The sequence below is a fragment of the Conger conger genome, chromosome 12, assembly GCF_963514075.1.
Source record: "Conger conger chromosome 12, fConCon1.1, whole genome shotgun sequence".
In the NCBI taxonomy this organism is placed as follows: Eukaryota; Metazoa; Chordata; class Actinopteri; order Anguilliformes; family Congridae; genus Conger; species Conger conger.
Genome location: NC_083771.1, coordinates 49,216,579 through 49,239,559, shown reverse-complemented (window position 1 = coordinate 49,239,559; position 22,981 = coordinate 49,216,579). Strand labels below are relative to the sequence as shown.

At 46.0% G+C, this 22,981-nt stretch overlaps 2 protein-coding genes across 2 annotated transcripts in view; both read left to right on the top strand.

The window, feature by feature from the left end:
- Nucleotides 1–10,402, top strand: part of cdc42se2 (CDC42 small effector 2) — a 32,172-nt gene extending 21,770 nt beyond the window's left edge. Inside the window, exons 3-5 of the mRNA XM_061263364.1 lie at nucleotides 6,811–6,912; nucleotides 7,951–8,071; nucleotides 8,238–10,402. Coding sequence (XP_061119348.1) covers nucleotides 6,811–6,912; nucleotides 7,951–8,052 — 204 coding nt within the window. The 3' untranslated portion in view covers nucleotides 8,053–8,071; nucleotides 8,238–10,402. The remainder of the gene's footprint in view (nucleotides 1–6,810; nucleotides 6,913–7,950; nucleotides 8,072–8,237) is intronic.
- Nucleotides 10,403–20,041: 9,639 nt separating this feature from the next.
- The window catches only part of sptlc1 (serine palmitoyltransferase, long chain base subunit 1), a 20,331-nt gene continuing 17,391 nt past the window's right edge, over nucleotides 20,042–22,981 (top strand). The window contains exons 1-2 of the mRNA XM_061263565.1: nucleotides 20,042–20,168; nucleotides 21,965–22,072. Coding sequence (XP_061119549.1) covers nucleotides 20,115–20,168; nucleotides 21,965–22,072 — 162 coding nt within the window. The 5' untranslated portion in view covers nucleotides 20,042–20,114. The remainder of the gene's footprint in view (nucleotides 20,169–21,964; nucleotides 22,073–22,981) is intronic.

Here is a 22,981-nt window from a genome sequence, read left to right as displayed (position 1 = left end):
ACTATGTGGCTACTTATTTTCATGAATTAAGACATTTGTGACCTGCTCTATCAAAATCAGTCACATTCACACCAAAATGTTTTTTGAGCTTTAGATACCAACCAAAAGAGGAGATTGTAAGCTGTCTAACGACACCAAACTTCTCTCTACTCCAGATACAAAAGAGTTGTCACATTTCATTTTCAGTGCCACAAAACCATGTTTTTGAGAATACATTTTTCATCACAAGAGTAGTGGGCTGGGAGATTACTGACACTGTGTTTTTGTGTGTGTGTCTGTGTGTGTCTGTGTGTGTCTGTGTCTGTGTGTGTGTCTGTGTGTCTGTGGGCTAACGGAACTCTGAAGCTTTGACTTGTCATCTTCTGTATAAACACTTTAAAACTATATTTTTACTCTGATATTTACTGTTGACATACAGACCATGAAAGTGAATACTGCACATTAACGCAGTACTGTACATTAACATGCAGCTGATGCGGTTGTGTGTGACTGGTGAACGGAGACAAGCTGGCCTGTGTGTTTCTGTACATGGCACCGGATGTTTGTTCTTAACTCTGTGTGTGCGTGCGTGTGCGTGAGTGTGAGTGTGAGTGTGAGTGTGTGTGCGTGTGCGTGTGCGTGCGTGTGTGTGTGTGTGCGTGTGCGTGCGTGTGTGTGTGTGCGTGTGTGTGTGTGTGTGAGTGTGTGTGAGTGTGTGTGCGTGTGTGTGCGTGTGTGTGTGTGTGAGTGTGTGTGCGTGTGTGTGCATGCGTGTGCATGCGTGCGTGTGTGTGAGTGTGTGTGAGTGTGTGTGCGTGTGTGTGTGTGTGCATGCGTGTGTGTGAGTGCGTGCGTGTGCGTGCGTGTGTGTGAGTGTGTGTGCATGCGTTCGTGTGTGTGAGTGTGAGTGCGTGCGCTCATTCGATCATTCAGTCAGTCAAGCAGGCGATCAGTTTAAATTCACTCCCCTAACGACCCGCCTGTCAGACAGCAGGAGCGGACATGATCCGCCGGAGACGGGAATTACACTTTTTTATAAAACTGTGAAACACGTAAAACACATGACCATCTTACTTTTCACCTTTACGAAAGAGCTTAATAATAATAACAATAACAATACCGCCATTATCTGAAGAAACTCCACAGTGGAGTGCAAATAGAGCTGGCCTTTTGGAGAAGCAGGGCATTGTGGGTAGTGTGGGTGCGATGGTCAGCTGATGTCACCTCATTAAAGCCATCCTGAAACACCAGGGCTCTGTTAGTGTGCTTCACTGGAGTTTAAAACACAGGTTTATCTGGAGCAGATATCCTAAGCTGCGGAGTAAGATTGAGCTATTCCAGGTGAAATGCAGATCTGTGGTTTAAACTGCAGCAAAGTACACTGCAATTGAATTCTCACCCCAAAACCGGGCAGTCTCGTTCCCCTCCCTCACACTGAAGCCATGCATTTGTGTTTGACCTGTGTTTGTTTGATCTGTGTTTGTGCTGTGTTTGTGTTTGCTGTGTTTGTGTTTGACCTGTCTCATGAGTATCTGTGAGGGGGTGATCGATGACATTATTCTCATTAGAATCCATGGAAACGCCTGATGCAGTGTGATTCTCCTCTCCTCTCTCTCTCATTTTGCCTGGTCTGTCTGATCTGTGTGCAGTAATACTCATCATCCCTGGGCGTCTACAGGGTTAGAGTCAGGGTCTCACTGGGGAGAGCTGATCTGTGTGCAGTAATACTCATCATCCCTGGGCATCTACAGGGTTAGAGTCAGGGTCTCACTGGGGAGAGCTGATCTGTGTGCAGTAATACTCATCATCCCTGGGCGTCTACAGGGTTAGAGTCAGGGTCTCACTGGGGAGAGCTGATCTGTGTGCAGTAATACTCATCATCCCTGGGCGTCTACAGGGTTAGAGTCAGGGTCTCACTGGGGAGAGCTGATCTGTGTGCAGTAATACTCATCATCCCTGGGCGTCTACAGGGTTAGAGTCAGGGTCTCACTGGGGAGAGCTGATCTGTGTGCAGTAATACTCATCATCCCTGGGCATCTACAGGGTTAGAGTCAGGGTCTCACTGGGGAGAGCTTCATGTTTCATGTGGTGAGATTATGAGGCCACTGGTCTCCCCTCAGGCCAGACGTGTAGGAGTGTGTGACTGCGTCCCAGATAAACCCGCCCCTCCCCATCAGCCGTCAGATCCATCATCGTCTTCCTGTTGTTGTATCCTCTTCTGATGATGAGTTTCGTGTTTTTACCAACGCAGGACTTTGTTCATGTGACTGTCCCACAGACGCAGTGGTGGTGGTGAAATGCTGCCACCACAAAAACTCCTTCCACCAGTCACATGAAAGGTCATTCAGATGCATTAAATAATTACAGCAAAGTCAGCATACCTCTCACGAGTCAAAATAATAAGAAGTAATAGTCCTCATGTTGTAGGATCTATAATTTAGTCACTTTCCTTAATCATTTTCCCTCTCCACCTCAGCTGGTGAGTGTTCTGGCGCAAAATGGCTGCCGTTGTATCACCCAGGTGCGTGCTAGGTGATGGTGGTTGAGGGGAGTTTCCCCCTCATCACTGTAAAGCACTTTGTGTGAGAAAAGTGCTGTATACATAACTATATTGAAAAATAAATACTTGCAGTACAATGTCTCAATGAGACTCTCCTGTCTAAATAAAGGTTAAATAAAAATATAATCGATGATGTTGTTTGTGAAATGGTTTGTGGCCTGTAAGCTGTGTGTTACGGCTGTATGCTGTGTGTTAGGCTGTGTGTTAGGGCTGTATGCTGTGTGTTAGGCTGTGTGTTAGGGCTGTATGCTGTGTGTTAGGCTGTGTGTTAGGGCTGTATGCTGTGTGTTAGGGCTGTATGCTGTGTGTTAGGCTGTGTGTTAGGGCTGTATGCTGTGTGTTAGGCCTGGTGCAGGATCAGCGTCTGACTCAGGCGACACTGAGACACACTCTCACAAACACTCTCACACGCTCTCACACACACTCTCACTCTCTCACACTCTCTCACACACTCTCTCACACACTCTCTCACACTCTCACACACTCTCACACACTCACACACTCTCACACACTCACACACACTCACACACTCTCACACACTCTCACACACTCTCACACACTCTCACACACTCTCACACACTCTCACACACTCTCTCACACTCTCACACACTCTCACACACTCACACACTAACACACTCTCACACACTCTCACACACTCTCACACACTCACACACTCTCACACACTCTCACACACTCACACACACTCTCACACGCTCTCTCACACTCACACTCACACACACTCTCACACGCTCTCACACACACTCTCACTCTCTCACACTCTCTCACACACTCTCTCACACACTCTCTCACACTCTCACACACTCTCACACACTCACACACTCTCACACACTCACACACACTCACACACTCTCACACACTCTCACACACTCACACACTCTCACACACTCTCACACACTCACACACACTCTCACACGCTCTCTCACACTCACACTCACACACACTCTCACACGCTCTCACACACACTCTCACACTCACACACTCTCTCACACTCTCACACGCTCTCACACACGCTAACACACTCTCACACTCTCACACTCTCTCACACTCTCTCACACACTCTCACACACACTCTCACACACACTCTCACACACTCACACGCTCTCACACACTCTCACACACTCTCTCACACTCTCTCACACACACTCTCACACTCTCTCACACTCTCTCTCACACTCTCTCACACTCTCTCACACTCACACACACACTCTCTCACACTCTCTCACACTCTCTCTCACACTCTCTCACACTCTCTCACACACTCTCTCACACGCTCTCACACTCTCTCACACTCTCTCACACTCTCTCACACTCTCTCTCACACTCTCTCACACTCTCTCACACACTCTCTCACACGCTCTCACACACACTCTCACACGCTCTCACACACACTCTCACACGCTGGCCCTGTCGGCTTCCTGCAGGCCTGTCGTTCTGACGGGCGCTCCAGACTGCAGGCCGCAGCGCTTGTGCGTGGGGTCGGCTGAAATTGCGCTAACGAGGCGCGGGAGTCCCGTTTCACAGACACTCTCACAGACACTCTCACAGACACACTCACACACACTCTCACACGCTCTCTCACACTCACACTCACACACACTCTCACACGCTCTCACAGACACTCTCACACACACTCTCACACACACTCTCACACACACTCTCACACACACTCTCACACACTCTGCAGCGACAGGCTGGAGCCACTTCTGTAGAGAATCAGCCTGCATCTGAGTTTAGCCCATTACCACAGCACTGTACAGAGAATCAGCCTGTATCTGAGTGTAGCCCATTACCACAGTACTGTACAGAGAATCAGCCTGTATCTGAGTGTAGCCCATTACCACAGCACTGTACAGAGAATCAGCCTGTATCTGAGTGTAGCCTGTTACCACAGCACTGTACAGAGAATCAGCCTGTATCTGAGTGTAGCCCATTACCACAGCACTGTACAGAGAATCAGCCTGTATCTGAGTGTAGCCCATTACCACAGTACTGTACAGAGAATCAGCCTGTATCTGAGTGTAGCCTGTTACCACAGCACTGTACAGAGAATCAGCCTGTATCTGAGTGTAGCCCATTACCACAGTACTGTACAGAGAATCAGCCTGTATCTGAGTGTAGCCCATTACCACAGCACTGTACAGAGAATCAGCCTGTATCTGAGTGTAGCCTGTTACCACAGTACTGTACAGAGAATCAGCCTGTATCTGAGTGTAGCCTGTTACCACAGTACTGTACAGAGAATCAGCCTGTATCTGAGTGTAGCCTGTTACCACAGCAGTACTGTGGTACAGAGAATAATTTCGCTCAGAGTTTAGCCAGTTTAGCTGCATAGAGAGTCATACTTCTTAGGCTATGTGCAGAACATTGCAATAAAATTTTATCCTGCAATCATAGTAGACTACACTGTACAGTGAATTATATCTCTGAAATGTTGAGCCCTAAACAGGATTAAAAAGCTAAATCCACCTTCAAGCTCATATGTTAAGCCGTGTGTTTGTTGACCGGCAGTTCGCAAGTTTACGGCAAACAAATACCCAGCTTAACAGAATGTTGTTTTTTTGGGGGGTAATTGTATTGCATTCTCACACACTGCCCTGAATTTTATTCTCACAGACTGTGAGGATGCTTTATTTGTAGTCGTAACTGTTTTAGCTTTAGTGTCGTTTAGCTTGTTTCCCACATAGTCCTTCCACATAAACATGCCCTCCCGAATGTAAAATCCAGCTACATATTCCATCCTGAAAATTGAGCTGATAAAGCTGGTCATAAACTGGTCTCGCTGGGTGTGAGCTGGTCACGCTGGGTGTGAGCTGGTCTAGTTGGGTGTGAGCTGGTCACGCTGGTCATAAGCTGGTCTCGCTGGGTGTGAGCTGGTCTCGCTGGGTGTGAGCTGGTCTCACTGGGTATGAGCTGGTCTCACTGGGTGTGAGCTGGTCTCGCTGGGTTTGAGCTGGTCTCACTGGGTTTGAGCTGGTCTCGCTGGGTTTGAGCTGGTCTCGCTGGGTGTGAGCTGGTCTCGCTGGGTGTGAGCTGGTCTCCCTGGGTGTGAGCTGGTCTCACTGGGTGTGAGCTGGTCTCGCTGGGTGTGAGCTGGTTTTGCACTGTGAAGGCAGACATGTTTATCACGTTTTGCACTGGCGTCTGTTCAGCGCTTTCACTTCCCTATGGAGGTAACCCTAAACCCTGGAGTGCAGGAAGCGCTTTGATGTGACGGTCAGGAGATTGTAGTTCTGCTTTAGGTTTTGGGTCGGGGCTTTCCCCCCACTGTGGCCTCCCGCCTGGTTCTGACGAGCAGAAGAAAACCACATTGGTCGGCAGGACAACACTTCCTCCTCGTCTGGAAACATGTTATTACCAGGCTCGGTTTCTCCACGTGCAAGTTCCGTAGCCCAGTGCTCTCGCGCACACTCTCTCTCCCACACACGCGCGCACACACACACTCACACACACACACACACACACACACTCTCTCACACACACACACACAGACATAACTTAAGTCCGCTGTGTTCTGGTGGAACCTCCTGGGCTAGATAATGGTTCTGCCCAAACGTTCTGCACTGACTAGAACATTTTGCTGGGCTGTGTTGTAGATGTTATCGTATACTTTTTGGTGAGTGATATACAGTCCAGTTAAAAGGCCTACAGGTCCACGCCAGCCCCGAGCAGCCGTGTGTCAATAACCAGCCTGATCAACAGCATGTCCCAATGTCACATTACATGAGTCATTTAGCAGACGCTCTCATCCAGAGTGACGGACCGTAGAGTGCGTGACCATAAACAGGGGAAAGTGCACTAAAGTACAAAGATAAGAACTCAGACCCGAGAGAGTAACCTGTCGAGAGACAAAAACAAAAGCAGCAGTAAAACTCCTGGCAAATATCAAGCCAGCAGTGCTGTCGATATGAATCACGACCGTCCAGACTTCGATGGACGTATGCACTTTTCATTTTTAATTATCTGAAGTGCCTCTTAATTACCTAATGAACCAAATTGTTTCTGCAGCCTGGTCTGCCAGCACTGATGTAAATGCAGGTACTTAACATTAATGTCTGAAGTTGAACATCGGTCTGTATAAATGAAGAGTGGCATTGGGTAATAGGTGTGTAAGCTCTCGTCTGCTATATGATAATGGAACATGGTAGATAAATGAGATCAGGAATTTATGGGAAGCAATAGGAGGCATTTCTATCAGGCAATATTGCATCCCGTGTGACTCCGGTATGGTCCTGCTCTCTCTTCCCCTGCAGAAGCGACGCAGGCGGATTGACCGCAGCATGATTGGAGAGCCCACCAACTTCGTCCACACGGCTCACGTGGGCTCAGGCGACCTCTTCAGCGGAATGAACTCTGTGAGTCACAGGCGCACTGCATTGTGGGATTAGGACATTAATCTGAATGCGTCAGGTCGCCAACCATGTATACCTCTCATATTGCATGTCAGGATCCTCCTCTTCCTCCTTCTACTTCTTCTTCCTCTTTTCCTGAGGAAACATGTCTTCCATGTTTTTGGCCAATCAGGCTGATTTATCCAAGTAAATTTCAGCCAATAGGACACACTCGACAAAACTTTTTTGTGCTTGCGAACTGAGCTTCCCAAGCAGACTAATAATAACAATAACACTTAAGAGTACGAATTTAACAATAATACCGCAACAAACAGGCATAATTGTTCCGAATGTCATAAATACTCCAATGACCACAAACATGCTTTGCTACATGTCACAGATCGTCACAGTATTAGTTCCTTGATAATTGGCCTTTCGCTTTGTCTGGAATTTGGAAATCGTTATTTCACTGTGTTTTTATGTCTAATCTGCCTTTTTCATGTACTCAAATGTTAATTTCAAATTAAAAGTACAATAATACGAAACAGAAAAGAAACAATTAGCCACAAATGTACAATGCATGAATTTGATGTCCATTTTTAATTATAATAATCATATTAAAATGTATAACTGTTATGATTATGCACTGCATATAATGCTTCATCAATAGCTAATGATGTAATAATAAGAGTAGATTTATATGTAGTCAATACACCCAGTTTACATTTACCTGTTACATTTACCTGATTTATCTTACCCATGTTATAGCTTTCCAACTAAAGTAGCCCTGACCATACTTACACCAAGGTCACTTTTACCTTGCCATGTATGGTCATCATTTTTAGTTCTCTGGGCAATACCTGATTTGTACCTTATCATATAGTACCATGCATGGCAATACATGAATACCAGACCAATGCTCATCACTTTATACAGTGAATAGTGCAATCACATGCAGATTCACATTTTCTTCTGAAACTTAAATCCAGTTGTAATTGTTCATTCTCGTTATTTTAAACCCATACGATATGTGAGCCAGGTCCGCTGTGTGTCCTGTTTCAGGTGAACTCGATTCAGAACCAGATGCAGTCGAAGGGGGGGTATGGAGGGGACCCCATGCCTGTGAACATGCAGTTGCAGCTGGTCGACACAAAGGCTGGATAACCCCCTCAGAGAATTAGCGGTAAGTGTGAGGCATGCAGGGTGAATGTTAGCGGTAAGTGTGAGGGGCGAATATGAGGCATCTGCGGTGAATTTTAGCGGTAAACGTGTGTGAAATTCCCACCTTACACCTGTGATCCATATAAGATAAATTATTTGTATTTTATTCTTTTTTTGTCTGATTCCAGATCCCTTCAAATGTGTGTCTCCTCATCGCCCCCCCTGACTGCCTTCCATCACCGTGAACCGAGGGTGATTCAGCCCCCACACCAAACACACACACACACACACACACACACACACTCATTTACATTTTACATTTTAGTCATTTGGCAGACGCTTTTAATCCAAAGCGACTTACAAGTGCACATAAACAAACACACACATACAGTACACACATACACACACACACACACACACACACACACACACACACACACACACACACACACACACTCCTGGTGACCACTCTTCATGCAAACTTCCGGAAGAAGGCCTCCCTCTCCGGAGATGCAGCGCCCCGCTTTCGGAGTTCCGACGTTCCGCCCTCACCTCCTCCCTGACTCACGGAAGTCCTGCCCGCTCCTGGCCCTGCAGTGCCAGTGTAAACGCTCTTCTGCCCTGAGCAGGTGTCTCTGTTTTTTTAAATCATTCATGCTGAAGGTCTGGAACCTACAAGTACAAACATTTTTTTTTTTTCATTTGCGAAAGACGTGTTTGTTTGCGGTCAGTTTTGAGGTTGGCCGCTCGTTTGGGTAAAGTGGCTTGCTCCAGCCTAGTGGTGCCAAATAGCAACACAGATTTTCTCCATATTTCTTTTTTGATTGACAGTAGGTACACTTAGATTTGTAAGTAAATAGTACTCAGTAGGAAAATGTGATTGATACTTTGCTGCTTACGTTGTTCCAGTTCTCATAATATTTGTTTTCCTCATGATAATTACTCAGAAAATAACTGATGTTGAAATGGCATGACTGGCATTTCACTCCTTGCTCTGCTGTCCGTTGATTTCTGTCGACTGATTTCATGAAGGCCGGGTTGTAGTGCGTTCCCTGTGCAGTGACCTGTAACAGAAATGTGGTCGTGTGGTAGTCACTCGGTACTTGGTGTGGCGGGGAAGAAAAACAATCTATCGATTTATCTGATTTTGATTGATATCTACAATAAGATGCAAATCCAAAACCTGCAGTCCTCTTTCGAGGAGCCCTGGCCTTGGGGCCGGATTTTTAAACATTGCACATTTTAAGATTAGCCTCTCAAAGCAAAGTCATCTTTTGTGTGTGAAATATCCTTGTGGCAGCCTGCTTGGGTTGCCGTGGTGACACCACCATGACAGACAGGGTGATTTCCTACGGTTCTGTTTTGCTAAAAGAACACTTTGCTCAGGTTAAAGGCATATTTTCACTGATATAAAATACAATGTGTACATGATGTAATATTGCACTGTTTTCTAATATTAAAAGTAAATGTGTACCGAGAAAACAAAAGCTATATCAAATGAAAACGTCTACTATTAGATGGTTTAGGTAGATTATTTTAAAAGAAAATACCTTTTAACAAGCTGTAAAGAAATTGTAAATGTATTTTGCTGTTCATGGTACTATGTACACAGTCTATTTGAAGAACAATTTCAGCTGTAAAAACAATGCTTGAAACGAATCGTAGGTTAGCCTACGCAAAAACAAGATGGCCGCCTCCAAAGGTTTCCTTTTCGTAGTTTGGTCTCCCACAATCCTTTGCTTCTGCTCTGTTGCCACATCTTGACATTTCCTGGCTGGTTCTGTGGAGGCCTTGGCTACCTGACCCGCCAACTCTTCCCAATATGAGATCGAAGAGAGTCCAAAACCTCTGCTGAACCTGGCCTAGCCACCACTCGGTCTGTGTGAGCCCTCCATAGCCTGTCCCTCTGCGTTCAGTGCTCTGTGTAAATACTGTGTTGTGTGCCACAGTTTGAGCTGTTTTTTTTTATTAATTTTCTTTGTTGATGTTCAAGTTTTTTAATGACTGTTTTGCATCAATTGGATTTTCCGACAGAGAGAAAATGGGCGTTATAAGAATTATAATGTTCCGCGAAGCGAGAGGAAAAAAAGCACAAGTTAGTTGACGATGGATAATGAGACCAGGTGGCTTCGGCCAGCGATGTTAATCTGTAATGATCACTCAGCCATATCCCGCCACTAATGGATTTCAACATCAGGGAATTCACCCTCCTTGGTACATATATATATTTTGGGTATTGTTGTTTTGCATATCTACTTTTTTTTTTTACACTATCATCCTTTCATTCACATCCAGTGTTGGCTTGTAGAGTCCCAAAACTCTTCTGTTAAAATAAATATTTTTTCCATGTTAAGTGAGTCTGTGTCTGTGTCCTCTGATTTTTCATGGAGATAATTCTGGGGTTGTGAGCGTTGTTTCAAGTGATCGGAAGTGATCGGAAAACAGGAAAGTCTGACCATTAACCAACCGCAGGAGTCAAACTCCAGTCCTGGAGGGCCGCAGTGTCTGCAGGTTTAACTCCAGTCCTGGAGGGCCGCAGTGTCTGCAGGTTTAACTCCAGTCCTGGAGGGCCGCAGTGTCTGCAGGTTTAACTCCAGTCCTGGAGGGCCGCAGTGTCTGCAGGTTTAACTCCAGTCCTGGAGGGCTGCAGTGTCTGCAGGTTTAACTCCAGTCCTGGAGGGCTGCAGTGTCTGCAGGTTTAACTCCAGTCCTGGAGGGCCGCAGTGTCTGCAGGTTTAACTCCAGTCCTGGAGGGCCGCAGTGTCTGCAGGTTTAACTCCAGTCCTGGAGGGTCGCAGTGTATGCAGGTTTTTAACTCCAATCCTGGAGGGCTGCAGTGTCTGCAGGTTTAACTCCAGTCCTGGAGGGCCGCAGTGTCTGCAGGTTTAACTCCAGTCCTGGAGGGCCGCAGTGTCTGCAGGTTTAACTCCAGTCCTGAAGGGGGTGCTGCAGGTTGAACTCCAGTCCTGGAGGGCCTCAGTGTCTGCAGGTTTAGCTCCAGTCCTGGAGGGCTGCAGTGTCTGCAGGTTTAACTCCAGTCCTGGAGGGCCGCAGTGTCTGCAGGTTTAACTCCAGTCCTGAAGGGGGTGCTGCAGGTTGAACTCCAGTCCTGGAGGGCCGCAGCGTCTGCAGGTTTAACTCCAGTTCTGGAGGGCCGCAGTGTCTGCAGGTTTAACTCCAGTCCTGGAGGGCCGCAGTGTCTGCAGGTTTAACTCCAGTCCTGGAGGGCCGCAGTGTCTGCAGGTTTAACTCCAGTCCTGGAGGGCCGCAGTGTCTGCAGGTTTAACTCCAGTCCTGAAGGGGGTGCTGCAGGTTGAACTCCAGTCCTGGAGGGCTGCAGTTTATTCTGGTTTTTCAGGATCTCTGCACTAGTGGTTCATTGAAGTCATTGATTGGCTAAAGAATCCTCACACCGTGTTCTCAAGGCCTTACCTGGCAGCTGGCAGAAAGGAAACCACAGAAACCTGCAGACACTGCGGCACTCCTGGGATTTCAGTTTGACACCCCCGCTGTTACCAGAAGGACATTTCCAAAACCGAGGCCAGTGGGGAGAGGATGATTGCACAGAACATGGAACGATACGGCTTCAGCGTGTGAACGGTCTCGTGCAGCCGTAAGCGTGGTGTTCTGAGTGTTGCATGCTGGGACATTATCGCTTCAGGGGGTGGAATGGGAGATTGCAGCTTTGCGTCGCTGCTGTGCGGATGGGGCGGTGGAGGCAGGGTGGAGTGGGGTATCTGGAGATTGTAAAGAATCTGTGGTATGACGGGCCAGTCGCATTCTCACTCCACGAGTTTTACGATCCTCCCACTGTGACCTCCTGTCACCACTCACGCTGCATCAAAGACCGCCGTACTGCAGTGTTAATCCAGCTGTTTATGATGTATAATGTTCATATTTACAGCACTGTCACCTCACAGCAAGAAGGGCCTGACTTCGAATCCCAGCCAGGGCCTTTCTGTGTGGAGTTTGCATGTTTTCCCCGTGTCTGTGTGGAGTTTGCATGTTTGCCCCGTGTCTGTGTGGAGTTTGCATGTTTGCCCCGTGTCTGTGTGGGTTTCCTTCCACAGTCCAAAGACATGCAGTTTTGGCTATCTGGAGATCAAACTGGCAACCCTCTTACTGCCAGGCTACTGCTCTTACCTACCAAGACAATCTCGCCCCCACACCCACAAATGTCCAAATGTACTGTTTGTACAACTTGTCGAACATGTCTGATTTTAAAAAATAAAAATGTTTCCCCATTGTAATCTCAGATCAGAAGCAGTTACCGCACTTCACTGGTATCCGTAGGAACAAGCGGAAGTGGAACCACCATAAAGCTCAATCTCCTTTTAAAACGTAATTTATTCCGTCTTTTCCCCGGTTCGTGAGCACAAACCGCAGCTAAGTACCATCCGGGGTTTAGTAAGAATAACGGTTTTTGTTTCCAGATGGCGCGCAGTGCGCGAGCCGGAGGCTGTAATCCGCTGAATGAGCGCATCCTGTCTCTGTGAGCGGAGATTATGGGGTTTCGGCCCGGGGGTTTGGTAATATCCACATGACACACTGACCGAGTCGTCCGACGGGTCAGATATTAATTTACAACATGCGCTAACAGACACCGCATTCACGGATAGCTTAAGATAAACGGTGGAATGATCAAATTCGATGTGACGAGGAGGCTAGATCATGACAACACGGACAAAACGGAACCTTTGTGAGTTCGTAATGAGTGACGTCTTTCGACATTCCTGGCAGGGATGTACCACAAGATCACCACAGGTCTCAGGAGAGCATGGTCAGTACCTCTCTGTTACGGCCCAGTTCTGTGTGTTTTGTGGTGTTTGTGGAAAAACATCTGTCAGTTAGCCTGTGTGGTGAGAGAATGCTAGTGTTGCCTAGCAACAGGATGGACAATGCCCCAGGTGTTCTGAAGTGATTTTTATGACTCATGACTAATGTTTGTCTCCAAGACCTGTACTGGCTGCTGATTGAAAGGAAATCACAAAAATTGTGATTTCTGTGGCCCTCTGAATGCCTGCTTTAACACAGTGTAAGTAAGCGCTGATGCAATCACGTGTCATTCACATTCTGATTTCAGAGTCCCTGTGGGGGATTCTGGGTGTTTGGTACATGGGAACATGAGTGAACAACAGGTGTGTTTCTGTAGACACTGTGAGCCCATCCTCTCCTCCCCTCCTCCATTCCCTCTGTCCTCTCCTCCTCTCCTCCATTCCCTGTTTCCTCTCCTCCTCTCGGCTTCATAACCATGGGAAGTAACAGGTCAAAAGGTGACAGGCAACCAAACTAACATAGGTGATTGAAAAATATATTCTTGCACGATATTACAGTTCAGAAGGTGTACTTGGTCTTGTGCCTTGTGTCAAGTTGGAATTTTTCAGTTTCAATGGTCGGGGCTATTAGACTTCTCTTGTACTTGCATTTTGTACCTACAAAATTTCACATTTCTGTGTTTCTCATGTACACAAATATAACTTCAGTCTCAAATAGAGGCACAACTTCTCTCTGCTTCGCTCTCTGACAGGCAGAAGTATTGAGGAGTAATCAGTGTGCTGAGTCCTGTGTGCAGGGGGAGGATTTGGGGCATTAAGTGCAGCTCATTGAAGGGCATGTGCTCCGAGTTAAAGCCACTTTCTGAAACATCTGCTGACAGCACAGTCCCACTGCGCATCTAATCCAGGGAGGGTCAAACAGCACAGTCCCACCGCAGATCTAATCCAGGGAGGGTCAAACAGCACAGTCCCACCGCAGATCTCATCCAGGGAGGGTCAAACAGCACAGTCCCACTGCACATCTAATCCAGGGAGGGTCAAACAGCACAGTCCCACTGCACATCTCATCCAGGGAGGGTCAAACAGCACAGTCCCACCGCAGATCTCATCCAGGGAGGGTCAAACAGCACAGTCCCACTGCAGATCTAATCCAGGGAGGGTCAAACAGCACAGTCCCACTGCACATCTCATCCAGGGAGGGTCAAACAGCACAGTCCCACCGCAGATCTCATCCAGGGAGGGTCAAACAGCACAGTCCCACTGCACATCTCATCCAGGGAGGGTCAAACAGCACAGTCCCACTGCACATCTCATCCAGGGAGGGTCAAACAGCACAGTCCCACTGCGCATCTAATCCAGGGAGGGTCAAACACGGCCCTGGTTTTCTCTCCTCCCAGGTAATTAATGGGGCAGTTTGTGCTACTGACTGGCCAGACTCTTCACACCGGACTCCCAGGTAAAGAGAGAGTGGAAAACCAGGAGTTCTCAGGCCTTGAGAACCGTGATTTGGGGAACAGGTCTAATTCTTCTCTAAAAAGGAAAGCATTTAATGCTCAGAGAGCAAACCTACGTATTATTTATAACTCTATCTGAATATGTTTGAGCTCCCAACACGCGATCTCGCACACGCAACACGCGATCTCGCACACGCAACACGCGATCTCGCACACGCAACACGCGATCTCGCACACGCAACACGCGATCTCGCACACGCAACACGCGATCTCGCACATGCAACACGCGATCTCCTGCACGCACCTCATCAGGTTTCATTTCAAATGGAACCCACATAAAATCTATGAGTTTGAAATGATCTCAAATCTAAACATTGTCTGTTTTACACAACAGGTGTGTGTCGGAGCTCCCAGGGAGTAATGTTACCTGTATTCAGTACCTGTGTGTGACAGTGATGAGGCCCACAGGTTGTGTGATGTTACCTGTATTCAGTACCTGTGTGTTACACAGTGATAAGGCCTACAGGTTGTGTGAGTGTTACCTGTATTCAGTACCTGTGTGTGACACAGTGATGAGGCCTACAGGTGGTGTGAGAGATATCACCTCATGGAGCATAGGATACCAAGTGAAGCTTCCTTCCTTCCTGGGGTCAGGGGTCGCCACCTCCATTCGCCTGATGAGTCACTTTCAAACTCTGCTCCTTAAAGCAGCGCAGAGGAAAAAAGTGTTTTTGGAAATTGTGAAAGCTCACTCTCACGCCACCTGGTGGTGTGGAATCGTCAGGGTGGCGCAGACAAAGACACGAGACTCAGTTCTGTAATGAGCCTGTATGCTGCCTGCATGACATGGTGAAAAAACCGCAAACTATGAAGAAAGCTCACACCATCCGGACAGATGTAAATGTAATGTGACCCATTTCTCCCTGACTCACAGGGATCTGAACTTGCAGTACAATCGATGTCCACTCTGGGATAGCCACAGGCCATGGATCGGCACCATCGCCAGGGTAATCGTCCATTTCATGGTTAAATGTGCCACTGGTGAAAGCACAGAGGGGAATGTCAGACAAACACAGGTCTGACTCACCGAGTGCACCAGTGCCAGATTCAATCTGTTCTGCACAATTCATCCACAAAAAATACAATTAAGAGGAAAATAAAACTATGGTACGCCTGCTTCTGATGCCCACTCTGAACAGCGCGTGTGAGAGCTGCTGTCGGTCACTGTTAAGAGGAAACATTAACCTGGACGTACTAACCTGGATGACTGACGAGGTATACTGCAGTCAACCGGTCAAAGAAGGCTCTACTGGGGGCTGACTGGAATGCAGGGAAGAAACCAAGTTTGGGAAAAACAGTGACCCTCCCGAAAACAATGCATGCTGACCATCTTAGAACAATGGGACTGCACATGGATACTGCAGTTTGTTGAGTCTGATCTGAGTCATTTTACTAATGGCTTACCCAAGATATATAACGCTGCTGACATTTCATTGAGAGAGGAAGTTAAACGGCTGAGGGCGGTGAGGTAATTTACGGGCACTGCCTCCGCTGAGTAAAAAGCAGGGCTTTGGGTTGTCTGCCAACTCACAATTTAATTACCCAGCTCTGTGAAGAGAAGGGATTCTGGGAAAAAATAATTTGATTTCAGTTACCAGCAGCGATTGTTATATCAAGATTAGAATGTTCAGTTAATAAGGTATTTGTCCGAATAATTTGTTATTTAGCTGATGCTTTTATCCAAAGCGATTTACAGTTCATTAGACGAAGCAGGGGACAATCCCCCCTGGAGCAACGTGGGGTTATGGCTCAAGACCCCAACAGCTGCAGTGATGTTATTGTGGCTACACCGGGGCTTGAACCACCAACCTTCTGGGTCCCAGTCATATTCCTTAGCCAGACCAGGTCACTCTCCAGAGGAGGATTCAAACCCTCCTCCAGGACGGCATTATCATGGACATGCACCAAAACAAAAACCTGGCTAGAGAGAAGTGGGGGGTGGATCATTGGAAGGAGTTCATCATATAGTCCACCCCCCAAGGGACACAGAAGCCTCTCGGGACAGCAAACCCGAGCAAAATGGACTTCTCCTTTTCTTTACACTTATGCCCGTATGGGATTTCTTAAATCACCCTTTGTTGCTTTGTATTTTGTGTTGATCTTTCTAAAGTTTGGTAAAGTTTAGTAGTTTTTTTTGTTATAATCATTTGTGTCAACACTTTTTCTTAAAGTTTGGTTTCATTTAAATTATGTCTTTGTTCTTTAGTTTAAGTGTAGTAATAGTGTTTCTGTTTGTTAAAATAATTATTTTGAGTTATTGACTGTGTTTTAAAATAAGAAAATGTTTTTAAACTGTAAAGATTTCTGAAAAAAACAATAAAACCACAAATTCCTTAGCCACTAGGCTACAGCCTGCCCCTCTATTTGTGATCATGCATGTTTAAGGGTGAAGGAGGCACCATCTCTCAGGCTACACAAAGGAAGGATCCATCCAAAATCAAACCAGCTCCCATGATTTACCAAGTGACCATGATACTGAGTTTGTGACCACTGTTCTGCAGCATCCGGTCAACACAAATCACTGCTAATGTGTGACGGATGTGTGCAGTCTGGACACGCAGTCTGGACACGCAGAAGCCATTTAGGATGTCAATTAATCACAAGACATTACTCAGCGTTTCCCCCGGAGTGTTTAAACTGCTCCTTTGGGAATAAAAACAGCCGTTTACACAGAGAGGATATGCATTACCCTTGTGTGCTTGTTAAATCTCTTTAAAGCAGGGATCTCAAACTCAAATCCCGGAGGGCAAATATGTCCACTGGTTTTGATGTGTCCCTGCACTTAAGTGCTTAATTTACGTTAGTGATTGACGAAAGGGGCAGCAAACCATGTTTCCAAGGCCTAAACTGACTGATGATTGAAGGGAGATCACGAAAAACAGCAGACTGTGGCCGTCCAGGACTGGAGTTTGACAATCCTGCTTTAAGGCTTGTTTTTTTAATCTGGCTATTACTGACGTTTTCTCGTCGCTGTACGCTATGAAACACGTCACATCATGTGAAAGTCCCGCTACCTGGACACTCGATATCATTGGTGAGAGAAGAGACCATTCTTGAATGGAGCGCTTGGAAACCACCCACCTTGAATGCAGGCTCGAGAATGATAATTTGGCTACACGACTAACGTCGTTACTCTTAAGTGCAGTTCCAATGAAACGCGAACTTACCTGACCTGTATTCGGCAATGGCTTTACGACTTCGCTGGAGCGTGACTACACTCGGTCGAATTTTATGGAGAAAGGTTTCCTGTTGCCCCTGGTTAAGCAGTCGCGGAGGGGCGAAATACTGACACCGAATCGCTTTGGGAACACGTCGGTATTCTGATGGTTATCAAAGGTCTAAATGCAGAAACCGGCGCTACACAGACGTGCGCTTTGTTGGCAGGTATGTGGGGGGTTTTGGTCCACGAGTCATAACCGGCTACTCGCACAGAATTAGCGATTGTTGAGAAAAAATGTGAAAATGATAATATTGGTCAACTGAGATGTGATGTGAGATGCAACACTCCCACCTAGTGGCCATCCTTGTATTCGCGGGAATTCAACTCAGTGGTAATGGTATTTAATGTATTCATTTTCTTTGTTTATTTCTCTTTTTCGTTTGTTTGGATATTACTGTTATTAAGTACTATTAAATACGATTTATTTTTCTATAAAGTAAAAATCATTGTGGCATTTCCATGAGAACATTTTCATGGCACCATTAAAACAACCTGAACATAATTTTAATTTTGTTTGTAATTTTTTGTATCAGCGGCAATGTGGCAATCCAAAAGAGGAAAGGATTGGCTACTACAGTGGTGAGCTGGTTTTGCGAGATTAGCCCTGGTAGCTAACCAGCCAATATTAGATAGCTGTGTGCACAGGAGTGAGACATTCTGCATAGTCTGCCTTTAACCAGCCAAAATAAAGTCGGTTAAACGGATTTTTGGGTAATTTTGTGGCTTTTCTTGTGAAAGGTTAAGGGAACACAACTAAGGAATTACACTGCACAATGCACAACAGAATTCAAGGTCCCAGGATACACTTTTAGCCAGGATATCAGTGTGGTGAAAAGACATTTAGTTTCACGTTTTCAAGGGCCTGAATGAAATTCTGCTTGATGATTCAAACTCAAACTGCAACATGAGCATCTTTGTTGTTTTTTTCCCTTCCCTGAGCCTGAAAGCTCATTGGACTTCAGAAACAAAGATTGCCATTGCTGAACTGAGCCCAGCTATATTTCAGATTCCATTTGATGCTTTTACTCCATGATACTTCTGATGTGTGTTCACAATGAGGCAGATAAGCACATTTAAGGTAGGTTGATCATGCATTGGTCTCCAGTGAAACTTTTGTGGGAAAGCTTTTCTCTACATTCTGTTGACTCAACATTAAAATAATTCCAAATCGTCTGGATCTGTGGGGAAATCAGTCCGTTTTTAAAAGCTGTCTGCAGCGAAACCTGGACCGACTGCTTCAGCTTCTGGCGGCAGTATGCAAACCCGATTCTCTCAACCACAGCTCTGACAGATTCATTATGATTTAACGGAAAGAGGAAGCTCACAAATATTTCTCGTCTCCATTTTAAACGCATGACAGAATGTGTGTTTCTAATCTAAAGTGTGTTCATAAAAAATGTCTTTGGACATCAAACCCCTTTTGGAAAAAAAACCCTGCTGTTCCTAATAAAGAGTGCACACGTTGTGCACATTAAGACTGAAAGTCCGAATGAAGTCGGAGAAAGTGGGATAAATAATTATCTCAGCATTTCCCCAAACCAGAGGCTCCATAATGACTCCATAATGACTCCATCAGCGACTAGTTCAAAGTGTTCATATTTCTTTTCTAGGAAAAAGGGGCTAGACTGACTAGGGGGGAAAGGAGCAATTTCTTCAGAAAGGATTCTTCAGTGCAGCTGAAATCTGACTCGTGTCTCTAGGTGTCACAGAAGAAAGGTATGGCCTTTTCTGAGGTTACTCCTGCGATTCTCTCGAATGCTTTAGTTTATAAAGTTACAGCAAGCGAAGCGTTTGCTGGGAGTCAGAATCATCTACCTGAAAGAACATTGCTGCACCTTTTACACTTGATGGGGAGGAATCGTGAGCGTTAATCACCTAAATAACGCTAAATAGCGTGTCATGTTACCCCAACAGGAACGTGAGCTGGCCGCAAAAACGGTACCTGTATGAACTACGGGAGGGCGAGTTTCCATGTTCCCAAATAATCAATTTTTTGAGTCACATACATATACTTTAAGTATAGGCAACCATTTATTAACTACATCTATACTTTGTAACCTAAATGGGTAAACTGTAAGTATTATAAACCATGCCTTCAGTTCACACATTGAACGTGCACTTTAGATACACTACCTGGGATTTAGTTTAGGAAAAGTGTACTTGTATACACTTTTATAAACTTTTATTAACTTTTTTTGTAAGGGCACTTGTGGGCACTCGATTTTGAACTTAAAGTAATTTAAAATAAATAGTTGAAAAATGCACAAAGGTGAATTTCGTGTTACAACCACGACTACAACCAGATGCCTGTGGTGTTATAACCAATCGTAAAATATTCTTCACCATTCCCCATCGTCAACTCCCGTACTGTTTTCACTATACTGTGGGCGCGTGCATGCATCGTTGACGGACCACATAGGGAAAATGCGAAAATGTAGACGCCTTAAATTATGAACGCACCCGACCCACAACTCGCCTCCTCACGGAGCATGCGTCGTAGCGTTTCATTCAGAAGGGGTGACGTTAGGTGCATGATCACATGGTCATCTAATCAAGATGGCGTCCGGGCAACAGTGGGTGTTAGTTGAGATGGTACAGGCTTTCTACGAGGTAAATATACTATCTATTGCTGTTTCTCGCATTAGAAAATGAGGTCAGTTGCGCTTATCCCGTTAAATAAAGTTGGTTGATTTATTATTGATTTATTATGCGGATATGTTTTGACAAAAAGCAGAGGAAGGACAACAAAACTCCCAGTTAATTTGCGAAACTCGTGCTGTCAATCAGGAAGTCATGCTGGACAAGATTGACACCGAAAGAACCAATGGCCTTTCAATGTAACGGAATAGACGGGCTTAAAACCGTGCGTTAATCGAGCAATGTGGTCTTTTAAGTAAACAGGAAGCTAGCTTGTTCTGCGTAGAAACGTTATCTGTTCAGAAAATAAATCAAGTTGATTTTAGCATACTAGCTAGCACCTGAATTTACCTCTACCCTGAAAGTGTTTGTATTTGTATCTAACGTAAACTAGGTAAATATGCCGGACTATATGGCGTGCCATGACTGGTTACGGCGGTAAAGTTTGGCGATTGCTTGGTTCAGTTTGGAATAGCCAGTTTTATTACTTTGGTAGGTAGGTAGCTGCTAAAGTAGACGAGACTTAAGTAAATCTGCCCCGCGTTGAATGGTCCGTTTACCCTGGGGGGGGGGGGGGTTACGTTACGTTGCTGGTTTACTAGCCAGGTGAACGTCAGTGCAGTTTATGGCAATAAATTATCATTTATTAGCGTGACCGGATTCACATTACAATTAAAGATATCTATCGTTTCAATTCTGTTGAATAACGAAATTCCAGATATATGACTACCTCAACTCAAAAACAGTAACACAAATTCGAGATCTCTCCACATTTGTTCTGCCTAGTCATAATTTCAATTAAAGATCTGAAACTAAGATATTACGAGTCAAAATGGAATTGTAGATAGAGTTGGAGTTATGACTCCAATGTCGGGGTCCTGTTGGGATAGCTCAAATTTGATGTCTACAAAGAAGTTATGTATATCATGAAAGGAGACCGATCTTAATGAGATACATCTGAAAATTATCATTCTGACCATTTGGAATGTATTCATAGTTATCATTTCGACTAGTCAAAATGCAGTTGTAGATAGCAGAAATGTGGATGCAATTTTCACGAACTGTTGAGATTGTCTTGCTGCTTGTACCTCAAGAAGGTCCTTGTTCTGCTGGTGGGATTTTGAGCTGTTGTAGCAACTCCAGTCCTGGAGGGCTGGTGTCTGCAGGATCTTTCTGCCACCAGTTACCCTGGCTCAATCAGCTAATTAGCCATAAGCACCATGACCAATTCACTCGTAAATCAGTCCACTATAAAAAGGGACCTGAAAGGTTGGTGGTTCAATCCCCAGTTCAGCCACAATAAGATAATTGCAGCTTTTGGGCTCTTGAGCAAGGCCCTTAACCCCACATTGCTCAAGGGGAGGTTGTCCGCTGCTTTGCGTAATCAACTGTAAGTCACTTCGGATAAAAGCATCAGCTAAATAACTGTACTGTAATGTAGTAATCTTCATATTCATATTCCTGTTTATCATCCCCTCTGATAAATTGTTGTTAGAGATGTGATGTGTGTACATAAAACCATCAAATAAAGTGCACAAAACACTGGAAAGACACAATGATAAAACGGCAACACAGCCAACAATCCAGCCACCACACAGAGCAGCTGCTAATGACGGCTGAGTGAGGTATTACATCATACTGGTTTTGAGTATTGGGACACTCCCCTGGTTTGGCCATCTTGCATCCGGGTAACTTTGAGGATGAGTGAGCGTGAGGAAGCAGGGAACCCTGAACCCTGAACCCTGAACCCCATGCCTCTCCTCTGCCAGGCGCCTGCGTACCACCTGATCCTGGAGGGGATCCTGATCCTGTGGATTGTGCGCCTGCTGTTCTCCAAGACCTACAAGCTGCAGGAGCGCTCCGACCTGACAGAGAAGGTACCGGAGCGCGTCTGAGCAAGGACACCGCACACACACACACGCACGCACGCACGCACACACGCACACACGCACACACACACACACACATACACACTCACACACACATACACTCACACAGGCACACACACACACGCACACACAGACACGCACACACAGACACACACACGCACACACAGACACACACACGCACACACAGACACGCACACACAGACACACACACAGACACACACACAGACACACTCACACACACACATTCACTCACACTCATACACACACACACACACACACACACACATACATACACATATACATACACATATACACACGCACACTCGCACACACACACACTCACACTCACACATACACACACACACACACACACACACACATATTCACTCACTCACACACACACGCACGCACGCACATGCACGCACACACACACATGCACACACATATATACACACGCATATATACACACGCACACTCACACACCACACACCACACACACGCACACTCACACACCACACACCACACACACCACACACACACACACACACACACGCACACTCACGCACACTCACCAGTGCTGCGTCACACTCAGGGCCGTGCAGACATGATGGGTCAGAACCGGACCCTCCCGATGCCCACCGTGGTCAGCCGGGCTGGCCCCGCTTCAGTCAGCCGGGCTTGGAGGCTCCTCAATGCGCACTAGTGACCCCTGGTGGCTGGCTGATCATCTGCAAGTTTGACTGTTGAGAAAAAAATGGGGAAATCGTGAAAAAAGATATACTGATATACTGACCTCCCACCCAAGTGAACACAAAGCAAACTACACATTTAGGAAAAGTGGGTGCTGAATGTCATTGGTGATCCTGTTTTCTAAGTACCGAAATAAGGACCTGGAAC